The 18,673-nt window shown below is 44.9% G+C and overlaps 2 protein-coding genes across 9 annotated transcripts; one reads left to right on the top strand and one right to left on the bottom strand.

Moving 5' to 3' along the window:
• Positions 1–340: 340 nt before the first annotated feature.
• On the top strand, positions 341–13,331 carry LOC112264519 (large proline-rich protein BAG6). 8 transcript variants are annotated; one of them, XM_024441176.2, is made up of 25 exons: positions 363–709; positions 1,007–1,096; positions 1,258–1,375; positions 3,060–3,268; positions 5,380–5,433; positions 5,531–5,653; positions 5,748–5,861; positions 5,904–5,923; positions 6,016–6,136; positions 7,179–7,379; positions 7,541–7,757; positions 8,003–8,062; positions 8,219–8,496; positions 8,599–8,692; positions 8,859–9,139; positions 9,371–9,635; positions 9,972–10,141; positions 10,323–10,376; positions 10,446–10,548; positions 10,704–10,828; positions 11,106–11,294; positions 11,506–11,712; positions 12,021–12,125; positions 12,371–12,508; positions 12,715–13,331. In XM_024441176.2, exons 2-25 carry the CDS (start codon positions 1,016–1,018, stop codon positions 12,811–12,813), a joined length of 3,426 nt encoding a protein of 1,141 aa, XP_024296944.1. In that variant the 5' UTR covers positions 363–709; positions 1,007–1,015; the 3' UTR covers positions 12,814–13,331. The 8 variants fall into 8 exon arrangements, with proteins under 8 accessions (XP_024296942.1, XP_024296944.1, XP_024296940.1 ...); XM_024441174.2 differs by lacking the exon at positions 363–709 and adding an exon at positions 341–356 and having other exon boundaries at positions 5,748–5,923; XM_024441172.2 differs by having other exon boundaries at positions 5,748–5,923.
• A 543-nt stretch (positions 13,332–13,874) lies between these two features.
• Positions 13,875–18,454, bottom strand: LOC112264521. Its single transcript, XM_024441180.2, has 7 exons — positions 18,249–18,454; positions 17,044–17,256; positions 16,185–16,913; positions 16,008–16,096; positions 15,659–15,859; positions 15,424–15,493; positions 13,875–15,286 (listed from the first exon to the last, which is right to left on the bottom strand). Exons 2-7 carry the CDS (start codon positions 17,140–17,142, stop codon positions 15,146–15,148), a joined length of 1,329 nt encoding a protein of 442 aa, XP_024296948.1. The 5' UTR covers positions 17,143–17,256; positions 18,249–18,454; the 3' UTR covers positions 13,875–15,145.
• Between the last annotated feature and the right edge of the window lie 219 nt (positions 18,455–18,673).

Consider the following 18,673-nt stretch of genomic DNA (forward strand, 5'->3'; position numbering starts at 1 on the left):
AAAGAGAGCGGGATGAATTAAAGGGAACACCACTCCAAATCTAATTCCCAAGGCCCAGAGAGTGAAGTGAGCGCGTGAAGAGGGAGCGTGTACATTCAAGTACATTAGATACACTGATGTTAAAATGCAACTGTAAATTGATAATTTGTACAATTTGTTTTCGAGTCTACAGTTATTGCTGTGTTCGCGCTCTCAATTCAAATGGCTTTATTGGCATGGGAAACATGCTTATGCACACAGACTCGTACCAAAACAAACAGGCATTTATAATGGACACTCCCCATTTTGTGGGTCATATGGGTCCTTGCACTAGATGGTGTCGCACTTTTTAGCAACCATTCAACGGAATATGAACTGTAAATATTTGAATAGACAAAGTAGATAATTGCTCATGTAACGCCATTTCAATTTCATCAACAGTGTATTTCCGTGCTATGACGTTGAACGAAGACAAAATCAATTATAATTGAGATTAACGGCTGAATCACATCCGGTCGTAATTGGCAGTCCCATAGGGCGGCGCTTAATTGGCCCAGCTTCGTCCGGGATAGGCCGTCATTGTAATTAAGAATTTGTTTTTAGCTGACTTGCCTAGTTAAATAAAGGTTAAATAAAACATAAACGTCAGCTGGCTTCCTGATTTAAATACATGTAGATTAGGTAGCTGGCTCGCAAGCTAATAACAGCCTCGAGTCAAGTGAGAATACAGGTATTGTACTCAACGATGTATTTAACTACTAATCGAGAGGTGATGGGATAAACATCAGGGGTGTAATCATTAAACCGATTCTGTTGCAAAACATTTTGCTACAGAAACCGTTTACTCCAAACTGAAAACTCAAACGAAAGTTTCTATTGGACATATTCGGGTAACGTTAGGTCCCTCCTTTCCGTTTGCTTCAATTTGGTTCTTAAGCGGTTTCTGCAATGAATACACCCCAGTTGTCTTCATGGCTGGACATTTTAGGATAAAGTACATTTTCTGACTGTATTTCTGTGCTCTTAGCAGAGAAACATGGAGGAGTCAGCAAGCACCATAGAGGTTACAGTGAAGACCCTAGACTCCCGGAGCAGGAGCTACACTGTCCGGAGAGAGGTAGGCTGTGACTTCTGTTTTAGCCTGAAATCGAACGGCGTATATCCGTTTGGATTCCAGGTAACTTCGTTGTAGTCTTTCATGCTGTACAATTATGAGTGGGACATGCATTTATTCAGCCCTGTACTAGCGATGCACTGTGCCTGTTATTTCTCCTTTAGTTGACATTGAAGAGGTTCAAAGAACACATATCTGCATCAGTGGATATCCCAGTGGAAAAGCAGAGGTTGATCTACCAGGGTAGAGTGCTGCAGGACGAGAGGACGCTGAATGACTACAGTGAGTAAAAAAAGCCAGCAACTATTCTATTCAATGGAGACTGTAAGTAATGTAAACTCAGCAAAAAAAGTGTCCTCTCACTGTCAACTGCGTTTTAATTTCAGTAAACTTAACGTGTGAATATTTTTGTATTAATTTGTATCAACAACTGAGACAAACTGAACCATTTCAACAGACATGTGACTAACAGAAAATAAACAATGTGTCCCTAAACAAAGGGGGGGGGGCTCAAAATTAAGTCAGTATCTGGTGTGGCCACCAGGTGCATTAAGTACTGCAGTGCATCTCCTTATGGACTACACCAGATTTGCCAGTTCTTGCTGTGATATGCTACCCCACTCTCCCGCCAAGGCACCTGCAAGTTTCTGGATATTTCTGGGGGGTAATGGCTCTAGCCCTCACCCTCCGATTCAACAGGTCCCAGACGTGCTCAATGGGATTGAGATCTGGGCTCTTCACTGGCCATGGCAGAACACTGACATTCCTGTCTTGCAGGAAAGGACGCACAGAACATTCCTGTCAGGGTGAGTCTGCAGGAAGGGTACCACAGGAGGGAGGAGGATGTCTTCCCTGTAACACACAGCGTTGAGATTGCCTGCAATGACAACAAGCTCAGTCCGATGATGCTGTGACACACCGCCCCAGACCATGACGGACCCTCCACCTCCAAATCGATCCCGCTCCAGAGTACAGGCCTCAGTGTAACAGTCATTCCTTTGACGAGAAACTCGAATCTGACCATTACCCCTGGTGAGACACAACCGTGACTCATCAGTGAAGAGCACTTTTTGCCAGTCCTGTCTTGTCCAGCGACGGTGGGTTTGTGCCCATAGGTGATGTTGCTGGTGAGGACCTGCCTTACAACAGGCCTACAAGCCCTCAGTCCAGCCTCTCAGCCTATTGTGGACAGTCTGAGCACTGATGGAGGGATTGTGCGTTCCTAGTGTAACTCAGGCAGTTGTTGTTGCCGTCCTGTACCTGTCCCGCAGGTGTGATGTTCGGATGTACCAATCCTGTGCAGGTGTTACACGTGGTCTGCCACTGCGAGGACGATCAGCTGTCCGTCCTGTCTCCCTGTAGTGCTGTCTTAGGCAACCCTCAGTACAGACATTGAAATGTATTGCCCCGGCCACATCTGCAGTCCTCATGCCTCCTTGCAGCATGCCTAAGGCACATTCACGCAGATGAGCAGGGACCCTGGGCATCTTTCTTTTGTTGTTTTTCAGAGTCAGTAGAAAGGCCTCCTTTAGTGTCCTAAGTTTTCATAACTGTAACCTTAATTGCCTACCGTCTAAGCTGTTAGTGTCTTAACGACCGTTCCACAGGTGCATATTCATGAATTGTTTATGGTTCATTGAACAAGCATGGGGAAAGTGTTTTAAACCCTTTACTATGAAGATCTGAAGTTATTTGGATATTTACAAATTACTTTTGAAAGACTGGGTCCTGAAAAAGGGAAGGCTCTTTTTTTGCTGAGTTTACTACATACATGGTCTCTGCACTGTTTTAAAACAATTGAGATTACTGAATCTCACAAACGTTGCCTTTAAAATGATTAATGGTATATTGGTGGTGTTGTAAGTGAGAGCACCTTGTTCTAGTATCCTCTGACCTGCTGTTCTCCTCTCTCATTCTTTCCTGCACTCATCTGCTCCTTCTCACTCCCTTCACTCTTCCTTTTCAGATGTAGCTGATAAGGTGATCCACCTAGTGGAGCGTGCTCCTCAGACCTCCCAATCTGCTGGTGGGCGAGGAAGAGTGTCATCAGGAGGAACAGAGGGCGGTGCCACCTCCTCCTCCCAGGGAGGCCCCCAGGACCGCAACGGGAACAGCTACGTCATGCTGGGAACCTTCAACCTGCCAGTCAACATCATGGACCCCCAGCAGATACAGGTGAGACAAGGTTGTGTGTTGGTGTGCAGCTGTTTCATAGAGTGTTTATTAATAGGACCCTGAAAAGCTTGTTGCCATAAGACTGCTAAGTAGTTAGTCCGGGTAGCTATTGGTTAACTATTTCACTAACTGCATTGACCCTTTTTGCAATTACTCTTAACTAATCACATACACTACTGATACTATATCTATCCTGTTGCTTAGTCACTTTATCCCTACCTAATATGTACATCACATACAGTGCCTTGCAAAAGTATTCATCCCCCTTGGCATTTTTCCAATTTTGTTGCATTACAATCTGTAATTTAAATGGATTTTAATTTAATGTAATGGACATGCACAAAATAGTTTCAATTGGTGAATGGAAAAAGGAACTTGTTTATAAAAAATTATCCAAAAAAAAAAACCCTGAAAGTGGTGTGCATATGTATTCACCCCTTTGCTCTGAAGCCCCTAAACAAGATCTGGTGCAACCAATTACCTTCAGAAGTCACATAATTAGTTGAAGTCCACCAGTGTGCCATCTGTCACATGATCTGTGTATGTGTAGATATCTCTCTCTGTTCTGAAAGGCCCCAGAGTCTGCAACACCACTAAGCAAGTGGCATGGAGCTCTCCAAACAGGTCAGGGACAAAGTTGTGGAGAAGGACAGATCAGGGTTGGAATATAAAAAAATATCCCACGGAGCACCATGAAATCATTATTAAAAAAATTAAATAATATGGCACCACAACAAACCTGTCAAGAGGGCCGCCCACCAAAAATCATGGACCAGGCATGGAGGGCATTAATAAGAGAGGCAACAGAGACCAAAGATAACCCTGAAGGAGCTGCAAAGCTCCACTGCAGAGATTGGATTATTTGTCCGTAGGACCACTAAGCCATACTCTACAGAGCTGGGCTTTACAGAAGAGTGTCCAGAAAAAAGACATTGCTGATTTTTTTTCTTTTCTTCTTTAAGCAAACACATTTGGTGTTTGCCAAAAGTTGTGTGGGAGACTCCCCCAAACATATGGAAGAAAGTACTCAGATGAGACTAAAATGTTGCTTTTTGGCCACCAAGGAAAATGCTATTTCTGGCGCAAACGCAACACCATCCCCACAGTTAAGCATGGTGGTGGCAGCATCATGCTGTGGTGATGTTTTCCATTGGCAGGGACTGGGAAACTGGTCAGAATTAAAGGAATGGTGAATGGCACCAAATACAGGGAAATTCTTGAGGGAAACCTGTTTTGGTCTTCCAGAGATTTGAGACTGGGACGGAGGTTCACCTTCCAGCAGGACAATGACCCTAAGCATACTGCTAAAGCAACACTCGAGTGGTTTAAGGGGAAACATTTAAATGTCTTGGAATGGCCTAGTCAAAGCCCAGACCTCAATCCAATTGAGATTCTGTGGTCTGACTTAAATATTGCTGTACACCAGCAGAACCCATCCAACTTGAAAGAGCTGGAGCAGTTTTGCCTTGAATGGGCAAAAATCCCAGTTGCTAGATGTGCCAAGCTTATAGAGACATGCTCCATGACACTTGCAGCTGTAAATGCTGCAAAAGTATTGACTTTTGGGGGGGTGAATAGTTATGCACCCTCAAGCTTTTTTTTTTTTTTTTGTTTCACAAATATTTTGCATCTTCAAAGTGGTAGGCATGTTGTGTAAATCAAATGATACAAATCCCCCCAAATCTATTTTAATTCCATGTTGGGCAACAAAATAGAAAAAAATGCCAAGGGGTGAATACTTTCACAAGCCACTGTATCTAACTCAGATTCCTTGTACCCCTGCTTATCGACTTGGTACTGGTACCCAGTGTATATTGCTAAGTTATTCTTAGTCATTGTTTATTTATTCCTTGCTATTTTTCTATCATTTGTTTATTTTTACACTGCATTGTTGAAAGACCTGGTAGCATTTCTCAGTCTATACCTGTTTATGAAGCATTTGACAAATACAATTTTAGATATTTGTTTGAATAAATCTAATATTAAGCACCTAAAATGTCTTGAATCCAAAAGTTTTAAAGGGTACCTGATGTATTTCTAGAAATAGTTGAGTGTCTAGATGATTTGAATGTATCAAGTGTAGAAGTACTAATAACTGAATTCCTTGGCAGATGCAAGTGCAGCAGATGATGGCAGGAGTGGGAGAAGCAGGAAGGAATAGCAGAGTCAGCACCAGACTAAGTCTTTTTTTAACCATTTTTATTGTCATATAGATTACTAATATTACTATTAAGGTATGTTCATGATTTGTCTTGTTTCTAGCGCAATGGCTCAATAGATATGCATATCAACGTTGACCAATCAGTGCAGAGCGAGCCCAGGATGAGGCTGCAGTTGGCTGAGAACATGCTAAGAGAAACCCAATCTCTGCTCCACAGACTGGAGGTAGTTACAACTCGCAGACTATGTTATGCTATTATGATATACTACACAAATCTATTTTCAGTGAGTTGACCTTTTTAGACATGTTTGTTTGCAGGGTCAGCCCAGTGATGTGCCATCTCGAGCTGAGCCGGAGACATCTCAGTCCACATCTTCTTCCTCAGCTGCCACTAAAGGAGCAGCACAGCCTATGGACACCTCCCCTCTTGCTCCACCACCTCCCCCTCCCACCTCCTCCACCCAGACAGAGGGACCACCCCACTCCGGGCCCAAGTAAGTGCTCAAAAGGAAAATCCAGTTCAAGTACAATCAAAATGCTCGCCTCTGTGCCTCCTGAAAACACCGCTGTCTCTCTCCCACCCCAGCCCAGCGGAGCTGGTGGAGGTTTTGTCAGAGGTGAGGAGGGTGGAGGAGAGGCTGGGTCCCTTCATAGAGAGAACTAACTCCATCCTGGGAGCTGCCACTTCAGCGGACTACATCAACAACGTAAACACTACAATTCCATTTTCCAGCAACTAGCTATTGCAACCTGTGCAACACATCACTTTTTTATTTATTTTTTACTTCAACCTTATACTCCAGTTACATTTTCATCCTCAAGAGTCTAAGCAGTGGGGGGGCTACAAAGCTATATGGAATTGTTTTAAGGTCGTAGCAAGGATCATATTGTTTAATTTTGAAAGGAAGTTTTTTTTCTGGTGCCTGTAATTTGTATTTATTAGGGTTCCCCATTAGCTGCTGCCAAGACAGCAGCTACTCTTCCTGTGGTCAAAACACATTAAGGCATATCTACATTTTGTATTGTATAATACCACCATACAACAATATTACAATGTATGTGTGTATGTATCTGAGATGAGAAAGATCAGGACACATTTTCTTTTCTGCTTAGTGCCAAAAATAAGTCTGCATAAATACTTCCAATCATTATTTTCAACTGGTACCGGGGGACCTTCAGATGAGGCCTGTGGGCATCCTAGAGCATAACAGCTGACATTTCATGTTAGTGTGTAGCCCAAACTGTTTGTTCGGCTGTACCGACTTCCGACGAGTCCCGACTTCCCGACGAGTCCCAAGAAGCTTGTTTGCTGGAGAACAAAACGGAGAGCGTCGCCTTTCCATAGAGTTTGTAGTCCAAACCGTTCGGATGCTACAGGTGATTTTGTGAGAAGACCCATTTTTGTGATATCTTATGGTCTGACGAACACCACTCTAGCTCTTTCACTGCAGATGAGGAAGTGCAACACTGGCGGATGCAATGGATTGAGATGCATCCAATGCCAATCTGATCTCTAGTTTATACTGACACATTTTTATGGGGATGTTTGTATTATGCTAATTAGATTTCAGCGTGGGTGCAGACATCGACCTTAGGCGGTTAACTTTCATGGTGTCGATCAGAAGAAAAGTTGCATCATAAACTGCACCGCAGAGTATAGTGAGTATTTTTGAATAGGTCAGTCAGTGTTTTGCATGAGGAAAATGGAGCCCTAAACAGATGTGAATCAATTACCACTTTTTTCGTCAGACACAGGAGAGCGAGGAGGACCAGCACATTCTCAACCTGGTCGGGGAGGCTCTCCGTCTCCTTGGCAACACCCTGGTTGCCCTTAGCGACCTGCGTTGTAACCTGGCCACTCCTTCCCCCCGTCACCTCCACGTGGTTCGGCCCATGTCCCACTACGGCTCCCCCGTCCTGCTGCAGGGTGGTATGCCCCACCACATCCCGGTAGGTCACTGTGGAGTTTCTTCCACTTATACTCTCAGCAATTTTTGTATTTCAGTATCAGGGCCTAATACTAACTAAACGTTGTACTTTTTACCAGCATTTAGCTGTTGGTCCGGTGCAAATTTAAGGCCGTTGCAAATTTATTATTGACTTGTCTTCAGAGAAACCTGGGGACCACAGTGACTATGACATCCAATGGGAGGCAGGCAGCTGAGGGCCTAGCCCAACCTTCTCAGGCCCCTGGCCCACCAGAGAGCCAGGCCCTCCCTCCACAGCCCAACTCAGCCAATCAGCAGCCAGGTCAGGGCCAGGGGGCTCCGCATGTGATCAGAATCACCCACCAGACCATGGAGCCTGTGATAATGATGAACCTGGGTGGTGAGAGGGGACATTTATATTTTCTCTTGCGCTTGGTGAGTTGTCATGCCCTAACTGTTTCTCATACGTACCAAATTATCAATACATTAGGTATTCAAACTGAGAGAGACAGTCATTGTTGCTCTCCTATAGGAAACCTTAAAGTTGTGTTAGCGCAAGCCTGGAATGGCGCAATAGCTTGCATACCCAGTATGTATATTCAGAGTTGTAAGCTAATATTTTCTCCCTGGTTGGCTCTCCATTAGATTCTGGCAGCAGCCCTCAGGTCCAAGGACGACAGATCCCTATTGGTACTGGACAGTCTGGTGAGTGCTCTTGACCCCTACATTATATTCACTATGGTAGTATATACACCAGACAGCCTTAAATGACTCCTATACCACAGTCTCTGAACCACCAGTCCCTGGGATGTTGCTGACTGTTTAATCAAGTATTTATTTCTGTGCTCTCTCAATATGAAGGTGCCACTCCGGGCCACATCCCAGACCTTCCGCCAGAGTTCATGCAGGCCATTGTCCACCAGATCTCTCAGCAGACCGGTCACCCCGGGCAACCAGGAGCAGGTGTCCACGGGACCACCTCCAGCTCTGAACCCTCTGCCCCTCACAGCCTTCTGCCCCCTGGGGCCAGGGTGGTAGTTACACACCCCTCCTTCTCCCCCCACATCCCCCAGCCTGTGGTCACCAACATCAACCTCGGGGCTTCAGTACCCTCTACTGGCGGACAACACAACCTACAGGTGAGGCAAGAAGATGCAGACATGGAGAAGTCTGTAGAAGGACTTTGGTCTGGGTGTGCAGCCCTGCTCTTACACACTCATTCAACTGATCTCTTCTTCCAGGGCACACCTCTGGCTCACTCTCCCGTAAGTCAGATGATCAGTGGTCTGGTTGGACAGCTCCTGATGCCTGGACAACAGATGCCTGGACACCAGGGTGAGTGATTGGTTGATTATTGTATTGGGTGAATGATGGGTTTTATTTTGTAGTGTTAAGTGCCATCACTGTGATTTTTGCATGGTATATTCATATTCTTTCTACAGATTTGCCATGTTGGAAAATATACATTTCTGTTTTGTGAAAATTAACAGTGAATCACAAGTCTTTCTTCCAGGTGACCAGACATCCACCAGCTCCTCTTTATCCACCTCCTCCAACCCAGTCCCTCCCCTGCCCTCTGGGGAGACCACCTCTGGCCAGACCACCACCTCTGTGGGCCAGCCATCGGAGGGGGTTGCCGAGGCCAACCTCGCCCAGCTCCTGGGCTCCCTTCTGGGTGGCGCAGGCGGGCCAGGAGCCCCTGGTTCTAGAGCTAACCCACAAATCACTGTGACCGTACCTGGAGTCCCAGGGTTCTTCCATGGCATGTCAGAATTCACCCAGGTGAGATTAAATTATTGGTACCTTCTTGAGAACTCTAATAATCCTTTTGACTGAAAAGTAACTCTTAGGTAATTACGCTGTAATGAAGTTAAAGTAGTCATAATTAGTGGAAGTTGAATAGTCAATTAGCTAATTACAACTAATTCAACTTCTGCTAATTATTAGGTGTAATTTAACTCCAGACAACTAGATGACTGCAGTGTTACCCAGCAGTTCCTCTCCCATTTCTAGGCTAACCAACCCGTGTTCTCCCGACCCACAACCTCACCCGGCCAGGAGCCTCCCCCTGGCCAAGGCACCCCTGCCCCGCCTCAGGTGTCCCCTTGGGGTGTAGGGGACCCCTCCCTGAGCCCGGAGCTGTTTACAGGTATTGTCCAGGGGGTCCTCTCCACCATGATGGGGGCTCCGCAGGGGAACGGGGAGAGCATCGTTCAGTTCATCCAGAGACTGTCTCAGACCACCAACCTCTTCACACCTGGATCTGGGGACGCAGTCGGTGAGTCACTGACGAAAGGGAAAAACCTTGTAACACTTAACTGTTGTACTGGTCTTTCACTCGTACACATACTGCCAGCACAGAAACGATTGTGGCTATTTCCATGGTTTTACTTGTAATGATTGGGATATGTGGTCGTCTTACCTACTAAAGTTGAATACTTTTATTGTAAGTGTTTCTGGTCAAAAGAGGCTGCCAAATGACTAGAATATACATGTAAGAAAGCTAAACATTTATCAATCTACAACTGACCTGATGGTGTGCCTTGTCACATGTGATGGCCTATTTGGGGAAAGGGGAAATAAGTTTTTTCTGAACTTGTTCTTTGACCTGCAGGGTTCTTCGGGGACCTGTTGTCTCTGGTGGGTCACAGTTTCTCCATGGTGGACATGGTGTTGTTACTCCACGGTAATGCCCAGCCAATCAGCCGGATCCAGTCCCAGCTCACTGACTTCTTCAACCAGCACTACCTGCAGGGTCCAGAGCCTACTGATGCCAATATCAACGTAACTCTGCTCTACTGCCACCTGCAGTTTTGTTGAGAATCATGGCATGAAGTTGCCACAGTCTTCTCTGCATTAGCAGTGAACTTTAAGACCAACGTTTGTGCCATTTCACCTCAAAGGGTCTGTTCTTTATTTGATCAATCTGCTTGATGTTTAGAAACAAACTACCTTGTCTTTGCAGGCAGCATCTGAGGACCTCATCAATGGCCTGGAGGAGTACATAACAGAGAGCTTTGTAAGACTCACTCACTCTCAATTTGTCACAATATGTTGATAATACTGTAACCCGGTCTCTCTCTCTCAGGCCACAGTGACCGTGAGAGAGGGAGTGGACATCATTCAAACCAACATCGCTTTCCTTAGACAGCAGTTCACCTGCATGGCCACGCATATCCTACGCTGCACAGGTAAAACACGCAAACCCCTTAGGTAAAATACAGCTTTGCTATACTAGGTCCTACACATTGTTACCAAACTGGTTCACCGGAATACTGACAATCCTCCTCTAGTACCGAACAGCAACATGACTACATCTGTCGTGTTTGTCTCTACCTCTCTGCAGACCACACGTTTGGCCACCGCCTGCTGCTGCTCTGCACCCAGGGTCTGTTTGAGTGTCTGGCTCTCAACCTTTACTGTCTCCGAGGGGAACAGGGAGCTCTCACCCAAGTCCTCAATCACCACATCGTTAGTACACTCTATTATTTGATGGACTTCAGTGTTTCCCCCACCGGTCCTCAGGACCATGGCCGTTCCACATGTTCTCTCGGGTTTCACTACATTTACATTGTCATTTAGCAGACGCTCTTATCCAGAGCGACTTTCAGTAGCAAGTACTTTTCTTCTTCTTACTGTACAAGCTAGTTGCTAAACTAGTCAATGAATCCCATTGTAGTTTAGGTTGTGGGTTGAGTCCTGTTTGGTGTGGATGGTATAGAGCTATGTGTTTTCTCTCTGTCCACAGAGGAGGATGTCAGCAGAGGTCAACCCCAGCCTTGTCAACTGGCTGACTAGTATACTGACCATGAGACTCCACGTCATCCTGGCGCATAACCCAGTCACTGAGGACCACATCCAGCACTATGTCATCCACACACGGAGGGCAGAGCCTGAGGCACAGGCTAGACAGCAGACAGGCACACTGAACATGGTGGTGAGTGATTGTGTATGGAGGTACATAGGTTAGTCTAGCCAGGTGGTGTTATCTGAGGCTTATAAGGACACTGCATGCTTGGGCACACCTAGAAAAATATCTGGTAATTCCATGACCTCAGCAAGGAAGTTCACAGCTTTGAGGACATGTTAGTCTTCATACAGTACAGCTATCTCTCTCTCTCTATATATATATATATCTATCTCACTAGATGGCTGAAGGTCTGTCCCCAGCCACCACAGCAGGGGAGGCCATGGTTTCATCAGGGGACAGACAGGAAGTTGGAGCGTCCCCTGAGGTGACCACCCCCTCGTGGAGAGCATCATCAGGGGAGACCGGAAGAGCCGTTGCCATGGCGGCAGGAGGAAGGGAGGAGTCTGTAGGAGATGTGGAGCCCTGGGCAGCTGCAGTGCCCCCTGTAAGGGGCTATGCTTTACTGTTTAGGGCAGCGTTTCCCTAAACTCTGTTCTGGGGATCCCAAGGGTGGCTTTTTTTTCCTCCCCCTAACACTACACAGCTGATTCAAATAATCAACTCAACCTTTGGTTATTTGAATCAGCTTGGGAAACCTGGACCGAGTTTGGAAGTGGCTGGTTTAGGGGTTAATTTCCACAAAGTCAAGAGATGGCATTTAGGGTGCCTAGAATCCCACCAGATGTAGGATTTGAACGTGTGACTAAACAGTTACAGGCCCACCTTCAACCTGTGTTTGTTTGTGTTCATCAGGAGTGGGTTCCTATCATCAGACATGACATGCTGTCTCAGAGGAAGATAACTCAGCCCCCTCTGTCTGATGCATACCACCATGGGATGCCTGCCAAGAGGAGGAAGGTGAGTGTGTGTGGGGGGCTTCATTACTGTCACTGCTTAAGACTGCTCATGGAACATTCTTGCAGCAAATGTCTGAACTTTCCTGGTTATTCTGACTGATCTCTAAAGCAAGTGAGCGCAACATCAAATACAAATTTGCTTTTCTCATTTATTTAAGATGAATTAATACTTCTAGTTTAAAAAGTCCCATTTCATACCGACTGAACACCTCTGGTTAGTGTTGACCTGTTATCCCCCTCACCCAGACTCACCAGGGTGAGGGCCCTCAACTGTCCCTGTCTGTGGCAGTGAGCCGGGCTGCAGGAGCCATGCCTGTCACTAGCCCAGATAGCCTCCAGGGGGAGCTAGAGGAGCCAGAGCTGCAGGATGCCTACCAAGAACAGGTAAACTATGGCCAGTGTTGCTTTCCAGAGGGTGCAACGTCATCCCTAAGCCAATCAAACATTTGTAAGGAAAAGTTTAAAGTAAATAAACTGAGCCCAAACCTCTTTCTGGTTCATGTTCACTCTGAAACAGCAGGGTGAACGAGACTTGGAAGTGTGTCAACATCAGACTAACAGGCCCTAACCTTGACTCGTGTTTGTCTCAGGTGAGGAGTGACATCAAAGAGAGAGTGAGGGGTGACCAAGACTTCAGCTCCCAGTGTTTCCCCAACACACACCGGGCCTTCTCTCTAGATGACTCTTAAATCTTATTGGTCCTCAGGCTTGTCAACAACTCCATCTAGCCAATCAGATTTTTTTTTCCCCTGGGTGACTTCTAATCTGTTACCACACCTTGCCAATCACTCACAACCATGTGATGTATCCAGGGGTGTGTTTATCATGTCAGCTTGATTTGGGACATTTCTATCTTCAACATGTAATGTGCCCCAGACTCCATTCTGCAACATTCCCTGCAGGTCTCATATCCAATGAAGGACAAAGAGCTAAGAAAACAGACATGACTTGCTAAGACCCTGCTTTCTCATTGGGCTGCCACGGAAAATGCCACTCACTGAAAACCGAGATGAGCTTTATAACCTGGCTGTCATCTGTGTGCTATCTTCCCCATTTCAACAAACTCATTCCTAACTGGTAGTCATCTGTATGTCCTGTTGTCCTTATGAGGCTTTAACTTGTAAATGAGCACAAATTGTACTTTGTATTAAGAATGTAATAATGCAACAGCTATTTCTTGTTAAGTTAATAAAGTAGCCAAACCTTCCATTGGCTTTTTGTGTTTAGCTCAGTATCTGCACTAGCCTGTTTAAACCAGACTGAACTGTGCTTATGTAAAACAATGGTGAGTAGTATTCAGTCTGGTGTAACCAGGCTATATGATTAACATCCTATTTTGAAAGTAAATAGGTAGAGGTTTGGATGTTAAGGGTGATTGTCATCTAGCTGTTTTAAGTGTGACTACGGAGCTACATGGTTGTTTAGCCGTCAACCTCCATAATCACGACCATGATAAAGAAACCTTGTTATATGCCGTTGTATTTCTTTCTAGGTGGTGATTTATTTCTAGAAATTTATTTCTATTTCTGTTGTAAAAAGTTGACTGCTCTATAACAAACATTTAGTCAATGTAGAAATGCTATAGGAAATTCCGACAAGCCACACTTAGTGAAATACAGGATTTTTAAAAAAACAACTGACCGACCAGTCGGATCTTTCTGATATCTAAATAAGATTGAATTTGTCTGGCAGTGTTAAGGTGCTACTATTTGGTAGGATGATATAGGAATCAGTCAAGGACAGCAGTAGGTACACCAGTGGTTTGTTTTATTCACATACAGACAGCCAGGTTTCACACCAGCTGTGGGTTAAATCCTAAAGTAGCAACACTGCACTAGATAAGAACGATTGAATTAAATCGTTTTTTTTTTTTTTCTGAAGTCATAACACTACTTGAAAGGGGTTAACACCTTTACAAGTATCATTCAACAGGTGTTTATGTATGCCCCCTTCAAGTAAATGTTAGAGTATTAATGGTAGTGCTAGAGCTAACGTGGCATGCTGTCGCCTAGTTTGAGAACACATGTTGAGTGAAGCATACTGTAACAATGGAGGAAGATTGAGTTTCATTGACATGTACAGATACACTATTCTACAATTATTCCTTTTCTATTTAACCATTCAACTGAAAGTAAACTCATTCCAATCAAGTGTTGTTCAGGTGCCACTTGTTTTCCATCAGAAAATAGTGTCGGTACCGAACTGACATTCACATTTTTAGAAACTTGAATCCAGAGTCCTGTCATGCAACTGTGCTGAGGTCAGGTTCCTCACAGCCAGTTAGCAATCAACACAAACTGCTATGGTCCTTCCAACCATCGTAGGATGGGGTTGTTTGTGAAAGTTACGTCTCAATGAGATTGTCAGACGGACATCATGCATTCATATGGCATAAAGCAACCTATTCAATGATGGTACACTGAGATCATAGGGTCTGTTAGGCCAACTGGCTATATAGAATGTGGTCTTGCCTCAATACGGGGATCCTTGGGCTGTGTGCCAACTGTTACAACGCGTTCACCAGTGAAAACTATTCAAAGGAAACCAGTGACGTGTTCCCAGGCACACAGACTGATTTCATTAATGATGAATCCATTTAACTTGAATATTAATCTGGCATGAATTGTTTTTAAACGATGCTTTAAAAAAAAAAGCAATAATCATGTAATGCAGTAAAAATAGGTTTGTCCAATAATATGAGCATATAGGCCCAGAAGGTGGTTCAACATCACACAAGCGCTGTGCAATCGTTTGTGCGTTAACAAGGAACTGACTCACGGTATCGACTCGACTTACTGGATAAACTGAAGTCCTGGATTGCATTTCAACTAAAGTAGTAGCTGCTATTCTATTGCTGTGTGAGTCCAGAGAGGGAACGGTTTTGGATAGTTAATATTTATTTTCAGAGCAGGCATTGTACGGGTGAAGAGGGAAATGTTTTCAACACTGATTGCCTGTTTCCCTCTCCCCATTACTTCTCATGGTACACACATGCTCGTTCCTCCAGACCCTCCATCTCTATCAGTCTCGGCCTTGGCGGGACGAGAGCAAGGGGGGCATGAGGTTGAGGGCTGGCCGGTGCTCCTGGACCCCCAGGGACACGAGGGCTCCCGCTAACAGAGTGGTCACCCCGGGCAGAATTGGCGGCTGGGCTTTCATCACCTGGAGGAAGACGGAAAAACAATACTCAGCAAGTTTGAGGTGATCAGTTTAGGCAAGGCACAAAACCTGAGGGTATTTCTTAGCTATTTGTAGGCATTTCTATTTCAGAGGAGACAGAAAACCACATGGCCACTGACTTTTTCCACTTTGTGACAATGTATGAGTCCATCATGGCCAAGGTAGAAGGTAGAGAACGCATCATATGACCTGTTGAAAGACTGTTTATTAGAGTATGAATGATCATAGAGAATTAACAGTGAAGAGGAACATTGACCAAAAACACTATCCGTTCCACACAATACCAAATTAAATCAATACATTTCTGTCTGAACATTGTGTAAAGTTAAACAGATCCCAGTCAGGTTTCTGTACCTGTAGAGGTCAGTTTTGTCCTTGCGGTAGAATCTCAGCAGCAGAGAGAGGAAGGGCAGTCCTCTGACACTCCACCTGGCCTTGATGGTCCTGTCCTCTGGGTGCTTGGTCAGTTTCAGTACCTCTAACTGGGCCTCAGCATAGTAACAGAGACACAGCAGCCTCCACAGAGACAGGCTCAGCTGGTACAGAACTCTGCCCCTAGAGGATAGACAGTAAAGCTGTATTATAATATAGACCTATGGGGGTTTATATGCATGTAGTTACATATGTATAAATATCAGGGTTCGGGTCAATTCCATTTCAGTTCTGGAAGGAAACTGCTAAGTAGACAGAAAGTAGCATTTACCTGGTCTTGGCATTTAGAATACAGTTGACGAACTCGATATCATTTGTGTACATGGTGTAGTCATGACTCTTCATAAAGAAACTAGGAAGCTGCAAATCAAACAAATGATCATCAATACTAATAACTAAATAGAAGTGTATGCCATCAAACAGCCATCCCCTAACAAACCCCTCTTACCTCAATTCTCAGCTTTTCATACATCAATGCCAGTTTCTCCTCGTCCTCCCTCTCTCTGTCGCTGTGACCCCCCTCGACTGTCTTTCTTTCTGCATAACTACTATACAGAGAGGTGTGGAGCAACAGTGACAACTCCTTCCCTAGTCCAATCATATGGTCCGATTTGTTCCTATAACCAGGCAATGGCTCCATCCCAGGACAGTGGAAGCAGTAGAACCTAGATCCATTCATAAATGGAGCTGGACATCCTTCTGTCTCAAACAGGCTCCGGAATGATCCTCTCTCCCTCTTTTCTGTTTCCGTCTCTCCCTCGTTCATCATCGTCTTGGAACCTTCCGCCTGAACCTTAGTCGTCCCAACACTGATGTCATCCTCTCGGCTCCCGTCCACCGTGGTCAAGGGGAAGAGGAACTCCACGGGCCTACTGAGTCCTCCTAGAGCCAGGAGTTCACCTAGTTTAATCTGCCCAAATAGAGGCACCTCCACCAGGGTGTGCTGGCCATCACACTCCCCAGGGCCAGGCTGCACCAGCACACACAGGCTTACTGTCTCTTCCCAGTCCTCGTCCGGGGGCCTCTGGCTGTGGGGTTGGCCCTGGCTGGCATGGTGGAAGGGGTGTGACAGGGCCAGATGCTTGATGTTCTGGTACCTCAGACTGTTTGGGGGAACCAGGGCCCATGATGTGCTGCTGAGCGACTGGATCTGTCCACTCCACTGCACATCCATCGCCTGCAAATTCACATGGGACAAGTAAAGATTTTCAATAAGGTGCTCTTATATAGCCTGGTCCCAGATCTGGATCCAGCCTTGCTCTTATTTAAATATTTAATGAATGTAGACCTGTCTGTCAAGACAATACCTGAACAAGACTCCAGCACTGTTGCTTGACTGGTTGCCTTTTGCCATGGCTCCTCACACACCCCACCCACAAGGCGACGCCCCCTCTACAAGCAGCCATTCACAATTAGGGGGTATGTGTAACTCCAATCACCAGGGGCATTATTCCACAGCAACCCCAAGGAAGGACCAGCTCTTTATCTTCTTGGTCCCCTCTCAATCCCAAATAAAAAATCTAGATAAAGAGAAAGGGTTAGGGTGGGCCATTGAGGGTGAACAGTCATTGTTAGGCCATCTCAATGATATGTCCATATGGCCTGGTGCGGGCATGTGTAGGCTACTCAAGGAACAGTTGTGAGTTCATGTGTAGGATGCTAGGCTGTAAATCAAGACCTATATGACCTACACTACTGGTCAAAAGTTTTAGAACACCTAATATTCAACTTTTAACTGAATGAAGAAAACAACACAACAAACACTGTCTTGTGGGTGCTAGGAGCAACAGATTTGAAGCATGTCAGTCCTCATTTGACCCTACTTAAACTATTTTGGAGCGCGAAAAAGCTATGCCAGTAGCATATGACAGTTAGTGGCGTAAACAGCAATCAACAAGATCATATTTGCTACTCAAGACGTCTTGCCCTTCCAACAGAGGCACTGTCATTTGCTACATTTTAACTCGACAACCAACTATAACTAGAAGCGAATATCGTTTTTTTCTTCTACAACTTTAGAACCGTGATTTGATACATATACCGTAAGCAGTCTCTGCAGTGTACTGTTAACCGTGGCAACATTTGTTGATTTCTTGTCCTAAGGTTACACAACCGATATTCACTAATGATTACAGAGCCAGAATACACCAAGCACAGTTCCTTCTCGTAGCTTCAATGGTATACAATACTATGACGTACCATTCCCCATTGGAGACTTAAATAACATGAGATCCAGCTGATTTACAACCGTCGGGTGGTTTGAGTGACAGTCTTGTCGGCACGACCAGAAACAAAATTAACCATGCTTCAACTTTGAAGGTGGTATGTATGGAAATACATTAATTGATTTATGAATATAGTGACCCCTCAATCTAGTTAGAAAACGCAAGCTAACGTTAGCTCGCTACCTAGTTAGTTGATATGCGAGTAGTTAGATCACCATGGTTAACACACTCCCGTGATTAGCATATTGGGTTAGCTAACGTTAGCTATCTAACAGTAACATGCATACCTGCTGTGTCAGAAGCGAATTGGATCGAAACTGCGATGTCTGTTTAGCAATGACCAGATAGTAAGACAATAATCCTCAAAGTCAGGTGTTTTACTTTGATATCCCACGTAATGTTTCGAAATGGGAAGCTATCAAGCGTTACACAAATGTCATTCCATCTCCCGATGTCCTTGTCCAGCAGCACGCGAGCGCAGGAACACCCACGCGTCATACACCTGCGTAGCGCTGATTGGAGGAAAATGTGCATTTCATTAGACGCATTAGACGCAGAATGAATATATCGATATAAATCGTTATCAATAAATGTTATAAAACCATAGGCAATATTTTGTATATATATATATATATATATATACTAAATATATATATAATCGTAATACATCGAAATCTGCTGTACATTTGATTTGTAGGTCTTTTTCTTGACT

The sequence above is a fragment of the Oncorhynchus tshawytscha genome, linkage group LG13 (genome assembly GCF_018296145.1).
Source record: "Oncorhynchus tshawytscha isolate Ot180627B linkage group LG13, Otsh_v2.0, whole genome shotgun sequence".
NCBI classification, from domain to species: Eukaryota; Metazoa; Chordata; class Actinopteri; order Salmoniformes; family Salmonidae; genus Oncorhynchus; species Oncorhynchus tshawytscha.

Coding starts and splice junctions, on each gene's coding strand:
- LOC112264519 (XM_024441174.2), top strand. CDS start 1,016: ATGGAGGAGTCAGCAAGCACCATAGAGGTTACAGTGAAGACCCTAGAC. Junction 1,376..3,059: donor GAGGACGCTGAATGACTACA/GTGAGTAAAAAA, acceptor CTTCCTTTTCAG/ATGTAGCTGATAAGGTGATC. Junction 6,137..7,178: donor CAGCGGACTACATCAACAAC/GTAAACACTACA, acceptor TTTTTTCGTCAG/ACACAGGAGAGCGAGGAGGA.
- LOC112264521 (XM_024441180.2), bottom strand. CDS start 17,142: ATGGCTGCTTGTAGAGGGGGCGTCGCCTTGTGGGTGGGGTGTGTGAGG. Junction 15,860..16,007: donor ATTCTAAATGCCAAGACCAG/GTAAATGCTACT, acceptor TCTATCCTCTAG/GGGCAGAGTTCTGTACCAGC. Junction 15,494..15,658: donor GACAAAACTGACCTCTACAG/GTACAGAAACCT, acceptor GTCTTTCAACAG/GTCATATGATGCGTTCTCTA.